Source organism: Equus quagga, chromosome 6 (genome assembly GCF_021613505.1).
Source record: "Equus quagga isolate Etosha38 chromosome 6, UCLA_HA_Equagga_1.0, whole genome shotgun sequence".
NCBI classification, from domain to species: Eukaryota; Metazoa; Chordata; class Mammalia; order Perissodactyla; family Equidae; genus Equus; species Equus quagga.
In genome coordinates, this window is record NC_060272.1 from 12,195,172 (window position 1) to 12,213,446 (window position 18,275).

The 18,275-nt window shown below is 38.3% G+C and overlaps 1 protein-coding gene across 1 annotated transcript in view; it reads right to left on the reverse strand.

The window, feature by feature from the left end:
• Positions 1-18,275, reverse strand: part of ITGBL1 (integrin subunit beta like 1) — a 207,382-nt gene that overhangs the window by 114,673 nt on the left and 74,434 nt on the right. The window contains exon 3 of the mRNA XM_046664856.1: positions 6,566-6,712. Coding sequence (XP_046520812.1) covers positions 6,566-6,712 — 147 coding nt within the window. The remainder of the gene's footprint in view (positions 1-6,565; positions 6,713-18,275) is intronic.

Sequence of the window (18,275 nt, forward strand, 5' to 3'; positions counted from 1 at the left end):
AGGGCCAGGCTTCCTCAGAAAAAAGAGGAGGATTGGCAGTAGTTAGCTCAGGGCTAATCTTCCTCAAAAAAAAGGAAAATAATGTGGAAAGTGGCATGAAACGAATAGAGTAATTAAAGATGCCTTTCACGGAAATCTTATAGCTCATGTGAAATATTTCCAACTTTAATCCAAGAATGACAAGAAGCCATAAGAAGTATTTTCAGCAAGGGACTGATGTGATCAGTTAAGCATTTTCACCAGATCTCTCTGGTCGTCATATGGAGAACGAACTGAAATGAGACAAAAGTGGATATGAGGAAATGTTGTTACATTTGTCTTCAGGAAAGAAGACAGAAGCTGACCAGGGTGGTGACAATGAGGATAGAAATAAGCGAATACACTTGGGGATATTTTCAGGAGAAAGAATAGACGATTTGGCAACTGGTTATGAAGGGTGAAGGATAGGGAGAAACCAAAGACAATACTGATATTTGACTTGAGCTGCTGGATATTGACAATTCTGTACATGGTGTACCAGAAGCAGCATGGATTTAGGACTAAGGTAGACTTGTAGCCAAATCCAGGTTTTAATCTCCAGTGGCTATACATTTTTGAGGTCATTACTTTCATCTCTAACTCTCAAATTCCTCATCTGTAAATAAGATCTACTTCATGGAGCTGCTCTCAAGACCAAGTGATAAGTATATCACCCAGGCATCTTTCTAGACACACCACAGTGTCTTGTGCAGAGTAGGCTTTCAGAAAACTCTGGGGTCTTTGTTTACTCCTATTAAGATATTGAGATTATTAGTCATATTCCCAAATATTTTCTCCAGACTCACTTTACATTTCTGGACCCCACAATGTCCTGTTTTCACACCCTCTGCATGATTCTGTCACCCAGGTCACTTGCAATTTGTTATTACCCGTAAGACTTTTTTCTCTCACTGTCATATATAAATGGTGATTTTTCAGAATTTGAGCTTGTATTTTTCTTCCTTGAGAATACTCGTATAAATTTTACTTTTATTAAACTTCATTTTCTTGTTTTTTTCCTGAAAACGATTTTAATTTATAAAAGTTCATTTCAAATCTAATACTGTAATTCATGATATTGCTTCCTCTCATTTTTTCCTCTAATTATCACCCTTCTTTTCCATTTTCACATTTATTCATACTGTCTTTCAGCCATCCACATAGCATTCCTTAAATTTTCTTGTTGCCTATTATATTGCTGGCAAAGCACTAGGTGCTATAGGAGATAATAAGGCGAATAAATTAAAATTAAGTAAATCATAGACCAGGAAGAAAGAGCTAGATGATAGATTATATATATATATATATACAAACACAGATGATGCAAAGTCATTTGCAACAGATTTGTGACAAATACTTTATAGAAAGTATAAACCTCAATCTGGCTCTGTGAAGGAGAAAATGTACAGTAAAGGGGTAGGTTCTTGAGTTGGCACTTGATGTATGGATAGAATTTCAACAAGTACAGATGGAAAAAAGACTTGTGACATTCAGGAAAGAGCCTGGGATAAGGAACAAGGATGGAGAATTAAAGAACAGTGAAGTGTCTGGCTTGAGTTTGGAGAAAAGGGTAGTTTGAAGGCAGAGAGCAGAGGATCCAGAACACTGGTCAAGGATTTCTGCTTTTATCTGTTGGGATGCCAGGAGCTTTCACGGTTTGGGAGCGAGGTGTAACCTAGGACTATGGATGCAGTAGTCGTTGTTAGGTAAGATGGGCAGGAACAGCCTCTGCCTCTGAATTCTACAACTTCTCACTGACGTCCCCCACAGGCAGGCTCACTCCCATCCAGGCATCTGAACCATTCCTGGCTGATGTGAGAAGTTTACAGCAGCTCAGGCTTCCTGTCTCATTCATCAAGTAGAATTCACAACTGAAGCTCCAAGATATGGCATATGCAAGCCCAGGCAAAAGTGCCAGACTCCCATGTTCATGCTGTGTCATACTGCATCTCTCTCCTGGTTGCCAGTTAACTCAGTCTCTAGAATTGGTCTTTATACTAGATTATTTTAGCTCTGACTTTTCATTCTGCCTAATATAGCCATCTCTCTCTAGGATGACTTCCCTGTCTTGAACACCAGCCTATACCCCTGAGCAATGGCACTGGAGCCTTGATTCACTCTGCAGACTGTGCCTTGCCTTTCATGGCCCCTACAGAGTCAGCTTCTGGAACTCCTTTCGTCCCCAGCTCCATCTTGCCCTGGCCTTCAGTCTTATGCCCCACTTCATTTATCTCCTCTTTACCTTCTGCTCCAACCTGCTTCCAGCAAACCACAATGCGATATGAAGGGGAAATATTAATGGAGAGAACTCACAGACTAGTGCAGTTTTGGAGGAGCGGTCCTGAACTAGGCTGGTGGAAGTAGGCGTTAAAAGAAAGGCATGTGAGAATGAGATTGCCAAAGTAAACTTGAAAGGCTTAGATATTGAGAAGAGAGTAAGAGAGAAAGTGAAGATCAAATGTAACAGTATAAATTTATCTCTTGGCCCAGCAATCTCATTTCTAGTAATTTACCCTGAAGATACACCTCCAAAAATATGAAAATACCTATGCACTAGTTCATTCTGTGCATTAATATTTGTAATTTCAAAATATTGGGAACTGCCTAAATGCCCAAGCAGAGGAGATTGATTGAATAAATTATGTCACTTGCATAGAATTAAACACATTCTATCTAAAAAATACATGGGGAAGATCTCTATGAGCTTATATGGAGTGACTTCCAGGAGATAATGCTGAGGGGCAAAAGAGCATATATAAAAGGAAAAAACTGAAAAATAATAACATACACATATACCTATTTATTTTTTCAAAAATAAACACATACATGGGCCAGTCAGTGGTGCAGCCATTAAGTTTGTGCACTCTGCTTCGGTGGCCCGGGGTTCCAAGGTTCGAATCCTGGGTATAGACCTATGCAGCGCTTATCAAGCCATGCTGAGGTGGCGTCCCACATATAAAGTAGAGGAAGATGGGCACGGATGTTAGCTCAGGGCAAATCTTCCTCAGCAAAAAGAGGAGAATTGGCAGCAGATGTTAGCTCAAGAAATAAAATAAAATAAACACATACACAAAGCAGAAAGCAGTAAAGTTGGTTACCTGTAAGGCATGTGGGGAAGCACGATGGAAGGTTTAAGGAAGAGAATGATGATTCACTGAGTATGCTTTTTAGCAAAGTTTTGACTTTTGGAAGCATGTTAATGTTCTACATATTATAAAATAAAATGAAATCCACGAGGATGGGAAGGAGGGAAAAAACTCTACAATTGGAAGCAATCTGAAATAAATAAGTTCAACTGCATTTCAGATGAGGACCTTAACTATACTACAGGGGGAGAAAGAAGAAAGATATCCAAGTAACGTTTGAACACAGCATTTGACCACATACCCCAGTCTTGGGCATGGCTTGGGTGGGGCGAACATGCAGGAGGCGATGGATTGCAAATGGATTGCAAATGTGCAAAAAATCCTGGGATTTTTCAGCAGATTTGTATAGTGGTATGTATGAAGCAATCCTAAAAACAATGTTAGGTGTAGTATAGAATTGAGCAAATGAGTAAATATGTGGATCACGTTGGGAGCCAGATTTCTCACTGTGGAAGATGAGACACATAAATATGGAAGGGAAAAAACAAGGAACAACCTGGTGGGGATGGATCGGAGTTGGATGCACTGGTATGAATTCATGATTTTTAAAATATGTGCATGTATATGTATTTATACGCATACATGTGTGCCTATATGTATGAGTATTTGTGTCTATACATATTTACATGCATGTATTTCCCAGCCTATTTGCAGAAAGGACTAAGAAGTAAATATACCCTAGAAAATAAGCAACCCTAGTGCTCACAATTCTTATTCTAATACCATTCTTCACTAAAAGGAATCAGGGCTCTTTGGAGAAATGATTGATTCCAAAAGTGTGGCAGGGCAGGTACAATATGACTCCAGAATACATTTCTGGCAAGTATATTTGCCAGGAAGTAAAAAATTGCTAAACCCAAACCAAACCAAACCAAAAAAACAATGGAGGCATGTCACAAGGATAGAGAAGTAGGCTTACAGGGGTTCCACTAGCCTAATCTGAGATTATCTGAGCACCAGAATAATTAAGTACAGTAATGAACAATAAACCATTGAAATAATAGGAATTCTGATCCTAGACTCATAATAAATATTAAATGATTGATAGATGAGAGATGACTCTCATTGTGGTAGAATGTTGAGTGTCAACTGGTACATATAGAGGGAATGTTGGCATTTGGAAATCATCATTTTTCAATCATCATTGTAAATAGTGGATCAGGTGAGAATCATCAAAGGATGGTAAATCTGGGGTAATTTTGATGAAGATGGGATATTTTATGGTTTCAACGGGTTTCCCCCACAGACTAGAGCTGAGACATCAGACCAACAGCCTGACCATGTGAGCAAAGTTAACCTGACCAGCGAGAGCAGATGGATCTCAGGTACTTCCAGATGACACATCCTGAGAACACAAAATCATCTATCCAGTATTTCACCTAAGAATGTAGCATGAATCTAACCACAAGGACACAACAGGCAAACCCAAAATAAGTAACATTCTATTAAAAAAAGGTTGAGGACAATTTTCTTCAAAATTTTAATGCTATAATACCACTGTCTGTGAAAATGGTCCAGGTCAAAGGAGGCTAAAGAGAGATGACAACATAACACTGCCGCTTAGCCTGGATCCTGTACAGAGGGGGTGGAAATGCTATGAAGGACATTGTTGGGTCAAGTGAAACTGGAATATGGATGGTAGATGGGATCAATGTTAAAAAAAAAATAGAGACACAGATATCTCTGAAATGTTTTACACCTTATCAAATGTATTTTATCATTTATTGAAATAATTCTGTAAATTTTCTCCTTTGAAATACATTAATTTAGCGAATCACATGTTTAGATTCCTGAATGTTGAAACATCTTTGGATTCCTAGACTATATTCTATTTGGTTATAATGTATTATTAAAAATAATAATAACTCAGATTTTATTTGAAAAAAAAATAAATCCAAAAATAGAGAATAAAGAATTCAAGTCTTATTACTGAAAGAAGTTTGAAAAGTGTGAATTTTTCAAGACAGAAGAGGCTATGCGGGGTGTCTGTGTGTTTGGAGGAGCAGGTGTTACAAACTGGAGGTGGAGATCTCCTACTGAGAGGAAAGGAAAGACTGGAGTGCTAGAGAGAAGCAAGGAGAATATCTATGAACACAGAAAGTGACCTGAGACCTACTGTTGAGACTATTGTCACAGTCCCTGACTGCTCCACTCACGCTTTGCATTGGGTATGGATGCTGATTACGACTAGCAAAACACCCGATTGCACTTAATCTACACAGAATAATTTGTCTCAATCAAAGACTGTGGAAAGGTCCTAGCTAATTGCAGAAGGACTCTACCAACAAAGTGAGTTTCAAGAGGGAAGATATTCATTCATGTAGTCAACGTCTCACCTTTAGCACACAGAGCAATGGCTCACACCCCTGGATCTACATAAGAATTACCTGAAAGCTTTAAAAACCCACTGTAGTCCAGAACACACCCCAAAACAACTGAATCAGAGCCTCCAGTGCAGGACAGGGGCAGTCTCAAGTTCCACTAGGGTTTAGAAAAGCTGACGTGGAAGCTCCACATGCTCCAAAGTTAAGAGTATTTAATTATAGCAACAATGGCTAAACACCTTTGAAACCAAAACACAGTTGTTTTGTTTTATATGGTTTTGGCAAATAATTTTAACAGCTTATCTATAAATTTCTAAGAAATATTTCTAAATGACCCCTTTGAGACATAAAAATATTTTCATCTAACAAAAAATCTTGTTGCCACTATATTCTTCAATGAGTTTCATATTCAGTGCATCTAAAACTTCTATTAAATTTAAAAGGTTTGGGGGCTGGCCCGGTGGCGCAGTGGTTAAGTTTGCACGTTCCACTTCTTGGTGGCCTGGGGTTCGCGGGTTTGGATCCCGGGTGTGGACATGGCGCCACTTGGCACACCATGCTGTAGTAGGTGTCCCACATATAAAGTAAAGGAAGATGGGCATGAATGTTAGCTCAGGGCCAGTCTTCCTCACTGAAAAGAGGATAATTGGCAGCAGTTAGCTCAGGGTTAATCTTCCTCACCAAAAAAAAAGTAAAAGGCTTGGTTGTATTTGATGCTAAGGTATAAATTCAAAGCATCCTTGATCTGTAACAGAAAATAATTGTCAGTTTGTATATATCCTTTTAAAAAGATTTAATCAGCATTCAAATTCATGGTTCACAATTTACATAAAATGTTGTCAGGGTGTTGTTTCCAGTGGATATCCTGCTTGAAGGAGGCATTGGAACAGCTGGAGGGTGTCAAACTTGCCAGTCTCAGCAAGATGACATTTTTTCTTATCTGAATTTCATTTCTCAAAAATATACTCAAAAGCAGGCTCACTCAGAGGTTCAACATTTCTCAACACGTACATATTTCCATTAAAAAACAATATTTGATTATTTCACTTAAGAATTTTTATAGGATAGAATTCTTACCTGCATTAGAGCAGATGACATCTTGAGAATTCTTGCACATTTGGTTACTTTTTTTCTTGGTCAGATCACAGTGAGTTGGGTACTGGCAAGCATCCCCAGACCATCCTTCATCACACTCACACTTGCCACAGTTACACTTACCATGGCCTGAGAATTTAATGACATCCAGTTAGACTCAAATTGTTTTCCAAAGGAAATTATTGTAACTAAGATTCTTAAGGGTGATGTTGTTTCAAGACTGAGCTATAATAAATTCAAACACATGTATATTACAGTGGCTGAGAGGTAATGCTACTATACAGTATAATAGAATACGTGAATTTTATTTCAATAATCAACTTTGATAAATAATTCTAAAATCATGAAGTTAATTATAGAGACATTAGAGTGGCTAACAAACCAGAAGTGTAATAAACCACATGATTAGAAAATTTAGCACTAAAAAAGAAATTCACCTACCATCTCCACATTTAAGAGAAAAAAGGCCAATAAAAATGATTTCTATAGAACTGCATTTTATAACACATAAAACCACACTCTGGGCAAGGAATCTTACATGAAACTCCACTAAACTAATCATTGGACTTATATTTATTTGAATATAACATGTAATAAAATTTTATGGATATATTAAATACCACCTCGGGATAAGATTGACGTGAAAAATAAGTATATACTTTGTTTCTTAATGAGGAAATTTGGTTCAAGAATCAAAAGAATAAGAGCCATATTCAATCACTTCCACGGAAATTTCTCAACCTTTCATGCTCTCAAATAAACATTTTGCTGTTTTTATTGTTGTGATCATTAACGTTATTAAGTCCTGCTTGATGAAGCCTACTAATGTTTTTATTGACTACATAATAGTCAGACTGAAGTGAAAACACATATAATCCTTGGCACTTATCTCCAAGGAACTTATAAACTTCAAAGTCGAGACCGATATACAAAGAGGATGGGGTTATCTTCAGCCAAAAATGTTAGTCAGATCTTGTGTTAAGTTGAGCAATGGAGTCTACGACCTGTAGAAATAAGAGGGGAGAGAAGACTTTCTAGATGTTCTTTACCTTTAACTGGGCCTTGAAAGGTGAGAAGAGTTTGACTGGGTTGCAGGGAGAGTATTCTTATATAACTCAAGATAATGATACTATGTCTTAATGCCTGAAATTCATAGACCACAATAGAATGGAATCATTGATCTGGGGCTAACAGTCATTCAACATGGCAGCCAAAATCCACGCGATGAGGTCCAGGTGGCCAGTCAGATTGAAAGGCTCAGGGGTGCCCCATTTGGGCATGTTCAACAGAGTCCGCATCTGTGATTGGCTGTGACTTTAAAACTCTTCTGCATACGGCTCAGTCCATGTAAATGTTTCCATTCCTGTTGCATTTTTCAAATTAATTATTCTATTTTACAAACAAAAGCTTGCATGCAACCTAATTGCAATTCATTTTATCCAGTGCACATTACTCCATCAAATTGACTGTATCATTTTGCATTCCTATCTGGCCCTACATGATATTGCCAATCTCCACCAACTTGGTATCATTTACAAGCCTAAGTAATCTCTCCTGTCAACCATCCAGTCTATTTCTAAAAGTATTAAGCCAAATCCTTGAAGTGGCTAAGCCTCTTTTGGTAAATTAAGTATCTTGGTAACTGTAATGACTCTTTAATAATATTAGTGCATTAGGTTGAACCACATGAAATCGCCACCACTGTAAGTTGAATATCAGCTAATTTTATGGATCATCCCAACAAAAAAGCTTCATATCAACAGCAAAGGGAAACGATTTGAAGAAGAAGAAGTATGGTAGTAATGATTTACTGAATCTAGAATACAAGAATACCCAATGCTTCTTTTATATTGGATGGGACATCTCAGACTCTAACCTAAGGTATATAACAGAGATGGATAATGACTTGTGCGTGAAAGGCTATTTATTTTTAAAAGGGAGGGAGAGGAAAGAATTTCACTATATTCTTTTTTAGAGTGTCATTATATATATCAGTACAATGAAACTCCTCAGATGTCCTCTCATGAAAAAGCTATTTATCTTTAGTTCAGAATATACAATTCCTTTTGACTAGGGAGCCTCTTTTCCTCATAACCTATATTAACATCCTAAGCACACTCTTAGACCAACAATGTGTCAGGTAATGTGTTTTCAGCTTTTCCTTTAGCATATGATTGGAGGCAAAGATGACAGTCAATGTAGGACCAGGTCATCTACTTTTATATTATTTCTAAACTTGAGGCCCAGTAAAGGCCTCCTTGATTTACTTTCCTCCATTTAGGAAAGTGAACAGAAATAATCTTTTTTACTGTTAAGAATTATCAAGTAATAACCTGTACAATCTTATTTGAAGATAAATATATAATTTTTTAGAAAGAAAATAGTCTTCAGACTCTTTTTACTCTTTATGCAAAGTTACTAAGAGTTTTGGAAGGTCTCAGGGCATTAGATTGCTATATTATTTTGGCACAGTAATCTCCATTGCAGTGTCAATAAAATGGATTCAACAAACATCTCATTTTTCAAAATCATTTATCCATTGTGTGCTAGTTTGTGGGGCTGCCATACAAAGTACCACAGACTGAATGGTTTCAACAACAGAAATTTACTCTCTCACAGTTCTGGAGCCCAGAAGCTCACAATCAAGGCATTGGCAGACTGGGTCCTTCTGGAGAATCTGAGTGAGGAACGCCTCCATGCCACTCTCCCAGCTACTGGTGGTTGCCCATAATTTTGGTGTTCCTTGGCTTGAGACAGCTTAACTCCCATCTCTGTTTCTGTCTTCATGTGGTTTTTTCCCACATGTGTGTCTGTGTCTTCACATCTTTCTCCTTATAAGTACACCAGTCATTGGATTTAGAGCCCATTCTACTCCAGTATGACCTCATCTTAACTTAATCACATCTTCAAAGACCCTATTGCCAAATGTCACATTCACAGGTACCGGGTGTTAAGACTTCACATATCTTCTGAGAGGACACAATTCAACCCACAACAGTTGTAGATCTCGATTATTCTCTTTCCTAACTCAAATTCATGTAAAAGATGGGGTCATTTTTTTCTCTTAGATATGAAAACAAAGTGGGTAGGGCTGGCAGCAAGCCCCCCCTCCTCCCCATTTCTATCCTACACTGGGAGGGCCTGAGAATTCCTACGGACAGCAAAGCCCAGGTCTACGTTTGCTTCCACAGCTCTCTCAGTCCTTCCCCTCCCCTGCTTCTCTTATAATAGCTGCTCCTTGATCACCAGTCCAGCCTAAAGATGTATGCACTGCCACAGACCTGGAGGGAAAGTCACAGCAGGCTCTGGAAGGGAGTTGGGGAACTTTGGAGTACAAAGCCCTGGGTCCCAGGTCTCCGGGTCTAGGAGAACAGAGGTGGCTGGCTCCACGGAGCTAGGTGGCCACATCCCCTTGGTCTCTCAGACATCCCACCCCACCCCAGCCTTTGGAATGATGGCCAAGGAGGACCAGAGCAGAACATCTAAATCATAAGGCCCGGAAGAAGGCTCTTATTGCCCAGATCAAAGGGTGGCCCTTTCCCAGACATGAAGTCCTAACCAGCAAAGCATTCACCATTCCCGGCTGTCTCAACCGCTGCAGTTCTAGTTCTTCTCCAGATAACTCAGTTTCCACAACTACAAAACATGGTCTCACATGAACAATCTAACACGCTTGAGAATAAATGTTGCCCTTCAAATAAGTTCCTAAGGAGTCAAGAGAAAACAAACACACAAAAAAGGAATATCAGAGAAATGAGAAAACAATTCCCCACCAAAGTAATGAGGATAAAAACGTAAGAGGCTATTAAAGCTTAGTCAAGAAGAAGCAGACAATTTGAACAGACCAATCACAAGGAAAGAGATTGAAACAACAATCAAAAGCATCCCAAAGAAAAACCCCAGGACCAAATGGCTTTCCTGGGGAATTCTACCAAACTTTCAGAGAGGATTTAATATCTATCCTTTTCAAGCTATTCCAAAAAATTAGGGAGGATGGAACACTTCCTAACACATTCTATGAGGCCAACATCACGCTGATACCAAAACCTGACAAGGACACCACGAAAAAAGAGGACTACAGGCCAATATCACTGATAAACATAGATGCAAAAATTCTCAACAAAATTTTGGCAACCCGAATTCAGCAATTCATCAAAAGGATCATACATCATGATCAAGTGGGATTCATACCAGGGACACAGGAATGGTTCAACATTCACAAATCAATCAACGTGATAGACTACATCAACAAACTGAGGAATAAAAACCACACGATCATCTCAATAGATGCAGAGAAAGCATTTGACAAGATCCAACAGCCATTTATAATAAAAACTCTGAACAAAATGGGGATAGAAGGGAATTACCTCAACATAATAAAGGCCATATATGACAAATCCACGGCCAACATCATACTCAATGGGCAAAAACTGAGTGCCATCCCCCTGAAAACAGGAACAACACAAGGATACCCTCTATCACCACTCTTATTTAACATAGTACTGGAGGTCCTTGCCAGAGCAATTAGGCAAGAAAAAGGAATAAAAGGAACCCAAATAGGGTGGGAAGAAGTGAAACTCTCACTGTTTGTAGACAACATGATCTCATATCTAGAAAACCCCAAGGAATCCAAAGAAAAACTTTTAGAAGTAATCAACAACTACAGCAAAGTTGCAGGGTATAAAATTAATTTACATAAATCAGTAGCATTTCTATACTCTAATAACGAACTAACAGAAAAAGAACTCAAGAATACAATACCATTCACAATTGCAACAAAAAGAATAAAATACCTCAGGGTGAATTAACTAAAGAAGTGAAAGACTTATACAACAAAAATTAAAAGGCTTTTCTGAAAGAGACGGATGATGACATAAAGAGATGAAAAGACATTCCATGTACATGGATTGGAAGAATAAACATAGTTAAAATGTCCATTCTACCTAAAGCAATCTACAGATTCAGCACTATCCCAATCAGAATCCCAATGACATTCTTTATAGAAATAGAACAAAGAATCCTAAAATTCATATGGGGCAACAAAAGACCCCCAATTGCTAAAGCAATCTTGAGAAAAAAAGAACACAGCTGGAGGCATCACAATCCCTGACTTCAAAACATACTACAAAGCTACAGTAATCAAAACAGCATGGTACTGGTACAAAAACAGGTGCACTGATCAATGGAACAGAATTGAAAGCCCAGAGATAAAACCACACATCTATGGACAGCTTATCTTTGACAAAGGAGCTGAGGGCATACAATGGAGAAAAGAAAGTCTTTTCAACAAATGGTGCTGGGAAAACTGGAAAGCCACATGTAAAAGAATGAAAATTGACCATTCTTTTCCACCATTCACCAAAATAAACTCAAAATTGATCAAAGATCTAAAGCTGAGACCTGAAACCATAAGGCTTCTAGAAGAAAATGCAGGCAGTACACTCTTTGACATCAGTATTAAAACAATCGTTTTGGACACCATGTCTTCTCAGACAAGAGAAACAATAGAAAGAATAAACAAATGGGACTTCATCAGACTAAAGAGCTTCTTCAAGGCAAAGGAAAACAGGATTGAAACAAAAAAAAAACACTAACTGGGAAAAAATATTTGCAAGTCATACATCTGACAAAGGCTTAATATCCATAATATATAAAGAACTCACACAACTCAACAACAAAAAATCAAACAACTCGACCAAAGAATGGGCAGGAGACATGAACAGACATTTCTCCAAAGAGGATATATGGATGGCCAATAGGCACATGAAAAGATGTTCATCATTGCTGTGCATCAGGGAAATGCAAATCAAAACTACACTAAGATATCACCTTACACCCATCAGAATGACAAAAATAACTAAAACAAATAGTAACAAATGCTGGAGAGGTTGTGGAGAAAAAGGAACCCTCATAAACTGCTGGTGGGAATGCAAACTGGTGAAGCCACTATGGAAAACAGTATGGAGATTCCTCAAAAAATTAAAAATAGAACTACCATACGACCCAGCTATCCCACTACTAGGTATCTATCCAAAGAGCTTGAAGTCAGCAATTCCAAAAGTCCCATGTACCCCAATGTTCATTGCAGGATTATTTACAATAGCCAAGACGTGGAAGCAACCTAAGTACCCATCAACAGATGACTGGATAAAGAAGATGTGTTATATATATACAATGGAATACTACTCAGCCATAAAAAAGAACAAAATCGTCCCATTTGCAATAACATGGATGGCGCTTGAGGGAGTTATGTTAAGTGAAATAAGCCAGATAGAGAAGGACAATCTCTGTATGACTCCACTCATATGAGGAATTTAAACATGTGGACAAAGAGAACAGATGAGTGGCTACCAGGGGAAAGGGGGGGTGGGGGGAGGGCACACGGGGGAAGGGGTGCACCTACAACGCGACTGACAGACAATAATGTACAACTGAAATTTCACAAGATTGTAACCTATTGTTAACTCAATAAAAAATAAAAATTAAAAAAAAAAGTAAGAGGTTATTCTTACTGCTCCCACGGTTGTCGGTGGTGTAGCCAGTCACTGGAAAGGTAAGACAAGCCACTTGGAGGACAAAATCCAGTAGTTTAGTCTCCTTTTCAGGTAAGAATGTAGAAGCCTGACTGACTTTCTCCACTGCTTCCCAGGTGAGCTAATGCCTTGACCTCCATTGACAAAGGAAAGGCATTCCAGCAAAGACAGAATACAATGGGTTTTGTGATTCTTAAACAATGCAGCAGCAGCTCCACCACTACTCCATGATCCCTTTTACCTGAGTAATGCAAAGGCACTAATCTACTCCAGTCAGTGGTGAGGAACTCATTAAAATACATTAGCACACAAAGGAGGAGAAGTTGATGCTTTTTATTTTTAAATTAAAACAAATTGTTTCCAAATGGAAATAGTTTATCAGTATTGAAGAACTTTTAAAAATCAATTAGCCACTTGCATATACCAATGGAAAATAATTGTATTTTTCTTTGCCAAATATAAGAAAGAAAAAAATAAAGATGAAGGAGACAGCACTTACCTCTCCCAAGTCTACTGATATTTTGGATGGAAATAAACCTCCAAAACTAATGAGCCTATTGGATTAGCTATACATCTTTGGCTTCAAATCCTTTTTAAGTCCTAAAAAGGTGAAAAATATGTAGATAGATTGATCATAGATAGATGCAGATGTAGGTAGGTATACGTATAGGATGAATGGATAAAGAAGATGTGGTACATATTTACAACTGACTAGTATTCAGCCATGAGAAAGAGGGGAACTTGCCTTTTGCAACAACATGGATGGCACCTTGAGGGCATTATGCTAAGTGAAATAAGTCAGACAAATACTGTAGGATCTCACTCATATGTTGAATCTAAAAACAAACAAGCAAAACCCAAACCCATTGAAAAAGAGATCAGACTTGTGGTTACCAGAGGTGGGGGGCGGGGGAAGAGGAAATTGGATGAAGGTGGTCATAAACTTCTAGTTGTAAGATAAACAAGTACCAGGGATGTAATGTACAAGATGAAGACTTTAACTAGTATACATACACATATGCTGTATGGTGTATTTGAAAGCTATTAAAAGAGTAAATTCTAAGAGTTCTCATCACAAGGGAAAAAAATCTTTTTTTTCCCTTTTATTGTGAGTCTGTATGAGATGACGGATGTTAACCAAACTTATGGTAATCATTTCACACTAGATGTAAGTCAAGTCATTATGCTGTATAACTTAAACATACACAGTGCTGTATGTCACCTATATCTCAATAAAACTGGGGGTAAGTCCTGATTATTAACTATGATTTTATGATTACTACTGAAAACAATTTTATCATATATAGGAGGAGAGATATCAAAAAATGATTCTTCCTGCGTGTCAAATAAACTAGGTATACCACTGCTAGAGTTTCATGGTAACCTTGAAATAGATGTCTTAATTTAAGCACTTGGCTGGCCCTACAAATCTATTTGTTTTGGCAAAATACGTAAATTTCCAAGATCTGCATTGTGTCCTATTTTCCAGTGGATTCAAACACGTACACTTAATAATAGACACATTCAATTTTACTCCCATTCTTTCTGGGTCAGTAAAGATTCCCCAGCCTTCTCTGGATACAAGAAACAAAAGAATTAAATGCCACATCTAAAATTTTAAGAAAAAGACTGTGATAGGATGCCTTATTTAATATTACAATTGCTTCATGGTTTGTGAGAGAAACTTGACCATTTTCAAGACAGCGGCACCAGTCCCAGGCTAACAAAAAATGACAACTTAGATATTTCTGCTTCCCATTCCTGAGAACACTACAATGTGAACGATGGAAGAATTCCATGTAGAAAGAGCTTTGCCCTAGAAATAAAAAGGTCTGGGCTCTAGTCCTGCTTGGACACTAATCTGCCATGTGACCTTGATCAGGAAAATAGAAAAGAAGAGAGGAAAGGGAAAAGACTGGTTATTGGTTTCTGGGTAGCATGATAGGGACTTTATACAGGCTAGTCTGTTTAATTTCCATAAGGAGCCAGTGAGATAGATTTTGCTTCCCTATTTAACAAACAAAAGGACTAAAGTATAATTAGCTTGTTCAAGGTCACAGTTTGTAAACTGAAAAGCTATGTTTTTCCCATTACAGCCAACATTATCTGCTTAGTTGCAATGCAAGAGACATGACAGGTTCCTTTTGCTCTAGGAAAGACGGTGCCAGTAAAAGCTATCAGTTGGTGGCTTGACAGCACTAGTTTAGTTTTTGCTGTTTCCTTTTGGAACTCACATGCCCAGAATTGGAGTATTCATCATCCTTGATGAAAGTCCTCTAACAGTAAGATTATCAGACTTTACTATGTAAAATTACATAATGCTAAAGCTGGCAGATGAAAGAATTCTGGAATCTAGTCACCTAATTTCTCTAGACGTCAATGTGTCAATCTGCAAAATTAAGAGATTGGACTGAATAACCCCAAGGTTCTTATAATCCTGAAAATTCCATACGATAGCCTCAGTTATTTTCTTTTTCTCTTGACAAGCCAAAGTAGTCTTTTCAAATGGGGCACTCAATATATTAAATCAGAGTGGTGGTGGTGAATATCAATTGCTACCAAATCTTGTTTGCTACTGAAAACAATCGTGAAACAAAATCCTATTTGTTATTCAAAGCACCCGTTAAAATACTGTAGATTATCCTGATATGTTTTGTTTTGGTTTTTTTGTTTGTTGTTGTTGTTTTTTGAGGAAGATTAGCCCTGAGCTACTACTGCCAATCCTCCTGTTTTTGCTGAGGAAGACTGGCCCTAAGCTAACATATGTACCCATCTTCCTCTACTTTATACGTGGGACGCCTACCACAGCATGGCCTTTGCCAAGCGGTGCCATGTCCACACCCAGGATCCAAACCAGCGAACCCTGGGCCGCAGAGAAGCAGAGCCTGCAAACTTAAGTGCTGCACCACCAGGCCAGCCCTGATATGTTTATTTTTAAAGTAGGGATGGGTTGAATACTGCCAAAATTGGGAGATTTCAATTTAGAATTCCAGTAACCTGAGATTGAGGGATGAAATATAAATCATAGCAAAGTAAGACAATATTTTGGCTGAGCCTTGGGCAGTAAATTTTCTAAAGTCAAATATATAATTTTATATCAAGTTCTGGCAAGAATTATACCACACAAATACACACAGACACAGGCACTAGCTCAGATTCAGGAAACCTAGTTGTTAGTACAGATGCTGCCGCCGCCTCAGAAGGTTAATCTTTGAACTTTTCTTGTCTCATCTTTTTTTGTCTGATAAATTAAAAATGTAAATGACCTTAGTATTTCTTGAGGGATGCAGGGCATTATTAGAATTGTCTTCTTGCCTCCCTGTCTCATCCACATTTCCCAAGAAGCTAGTGCTCCCTTCCCCACCAAAAAATTCATGAGAAGAGCATGTGCCATATTTCTCAGTTGTCTCGAGAAGGGAAAGAGAGATAGGAAAGGTCACTGGAGTAGATGACAGAAGTTCTCAGTTCTCTTTTCCTCTAACTTCCAGTTCTAAGATTCTATTCATCAAAAATCTTTACAGATTCCTTCACTTTCTTCTGCAATAAAAAAATAAAAAGACCCTCCTTTTCCTTAGTTTCTGCCTTGGCCTGTTGTCCTGTTGGAGTATTTTATTCAGGAGTGTCTCTTAGTATCAAATACACCAAATGACAGAAGCCACTCAAGATTTAGAAACTTAACATTCACCAATAATATTTCTTAGTTAATGGAAATGAACTTAAATTGGAATCTAAGAATCTCAGAACATTGTATTCAGAACAGGAGACCTGAGACTAGTGAAATCTCAGTTTTACTGAAGAAAAAATGAAGCTTCATGCTTTCCATTACCTCCTTCCTTATTATAGATAAATATGTGTGCCAAGGAATCAGGTCAATGGAGATAGATGCATATGTACGTGTGTGTGTGTGTGTTTGTTAATACATATATGTATTCATATATGTGTGTATGTATGTGCATATATATGAGACTTAGCAAGACTCTAAACTTCGTCTTTTAATGTGGTTACCAAAAGTGAAAGCACTTGGGCCAGCCCCGTGGCCCAGTGGTTAAGTTTGCGCGCTCTGCTTCGGCAGGCCAGGGTTTTGCCGGTTCGAATCCTGGGTGCGGACATGGCACCGCTCATCAAGCCATGCCAAGGTGGCATCCCATGCCACAACTAGAAGGACCTACAACTAAAGATATACAACTATGTACCAGGGGGCTTTGGGGATAAAAAAGAAAAATAAAATCTTCAACAACAACAAAAAAATGTAAAAGCACTGGATGATGAGATGGCATTTAGCATTCCTCCAAAGTTGAGATTTTTATTCCAGAACTTCTTATATGTGTATCTTTGACAAATATTAATAATATTCTTCATCTGTTTATGTTAACTTTCTTCATCTCAAGTTCTACTGGTTGTCCATCCAGCAAACTCTGTAAATGTCCTTATTCCTCACAATCAGTAAGGCATTGTGCATCAACATGGTGACATTCTGTCTCTTCCATGAGGCACCATAATGCAGGGCCACAGAGCGTGCACTCCAGTGATGGACTACCCAGGTTCAAGTCCTGCTTCCATGACCTGATAGCTGGGTAATCTTGGGCAATAGTTAACGTCCTTTATTAGTTTCCTAGGACTACAGTAACAAAATACCACAAACTGGGTGACTCCAACAACAGGAATTTATCATCTTACAATTCTGGAGGCTAAAAGTCCTAAATCAAGGTGCTATCAGGGCCATGCTCCCTTGAGACACTGAGTAGAATCCTTCCTCACCTCTTCCTTCTGGTGGGGACCAACAATTCTTGGAATCTTAGCTTGCAGTCGCATCACTCCAATCTCTGCCTGCTCTCCTCATGTGTCTGTGTCTCTTACCGTCTAATTATAAGGACAACCATCACACTGGATTTTGGTCCCACTCTACTTCAATATGACTTCATCTTAACTAATTACATCTGCAATGACCCTATTTCCAAATAAGGTCACAGTCTGAGGGACTATAGGGTTGGATTTCAACATATCTTTTGGGGAGGACACAATTCAACTCATAACACCTCTCACTGTCTCTGCTTCTTCCTCTCTAAGCTAAGGAAAATAATAACATCTATCTCACAGGGTTGTTACCGGTAGGGAATGAGTTCATACCCAAAAAGCACTTAAAACATTTCCTATCAATA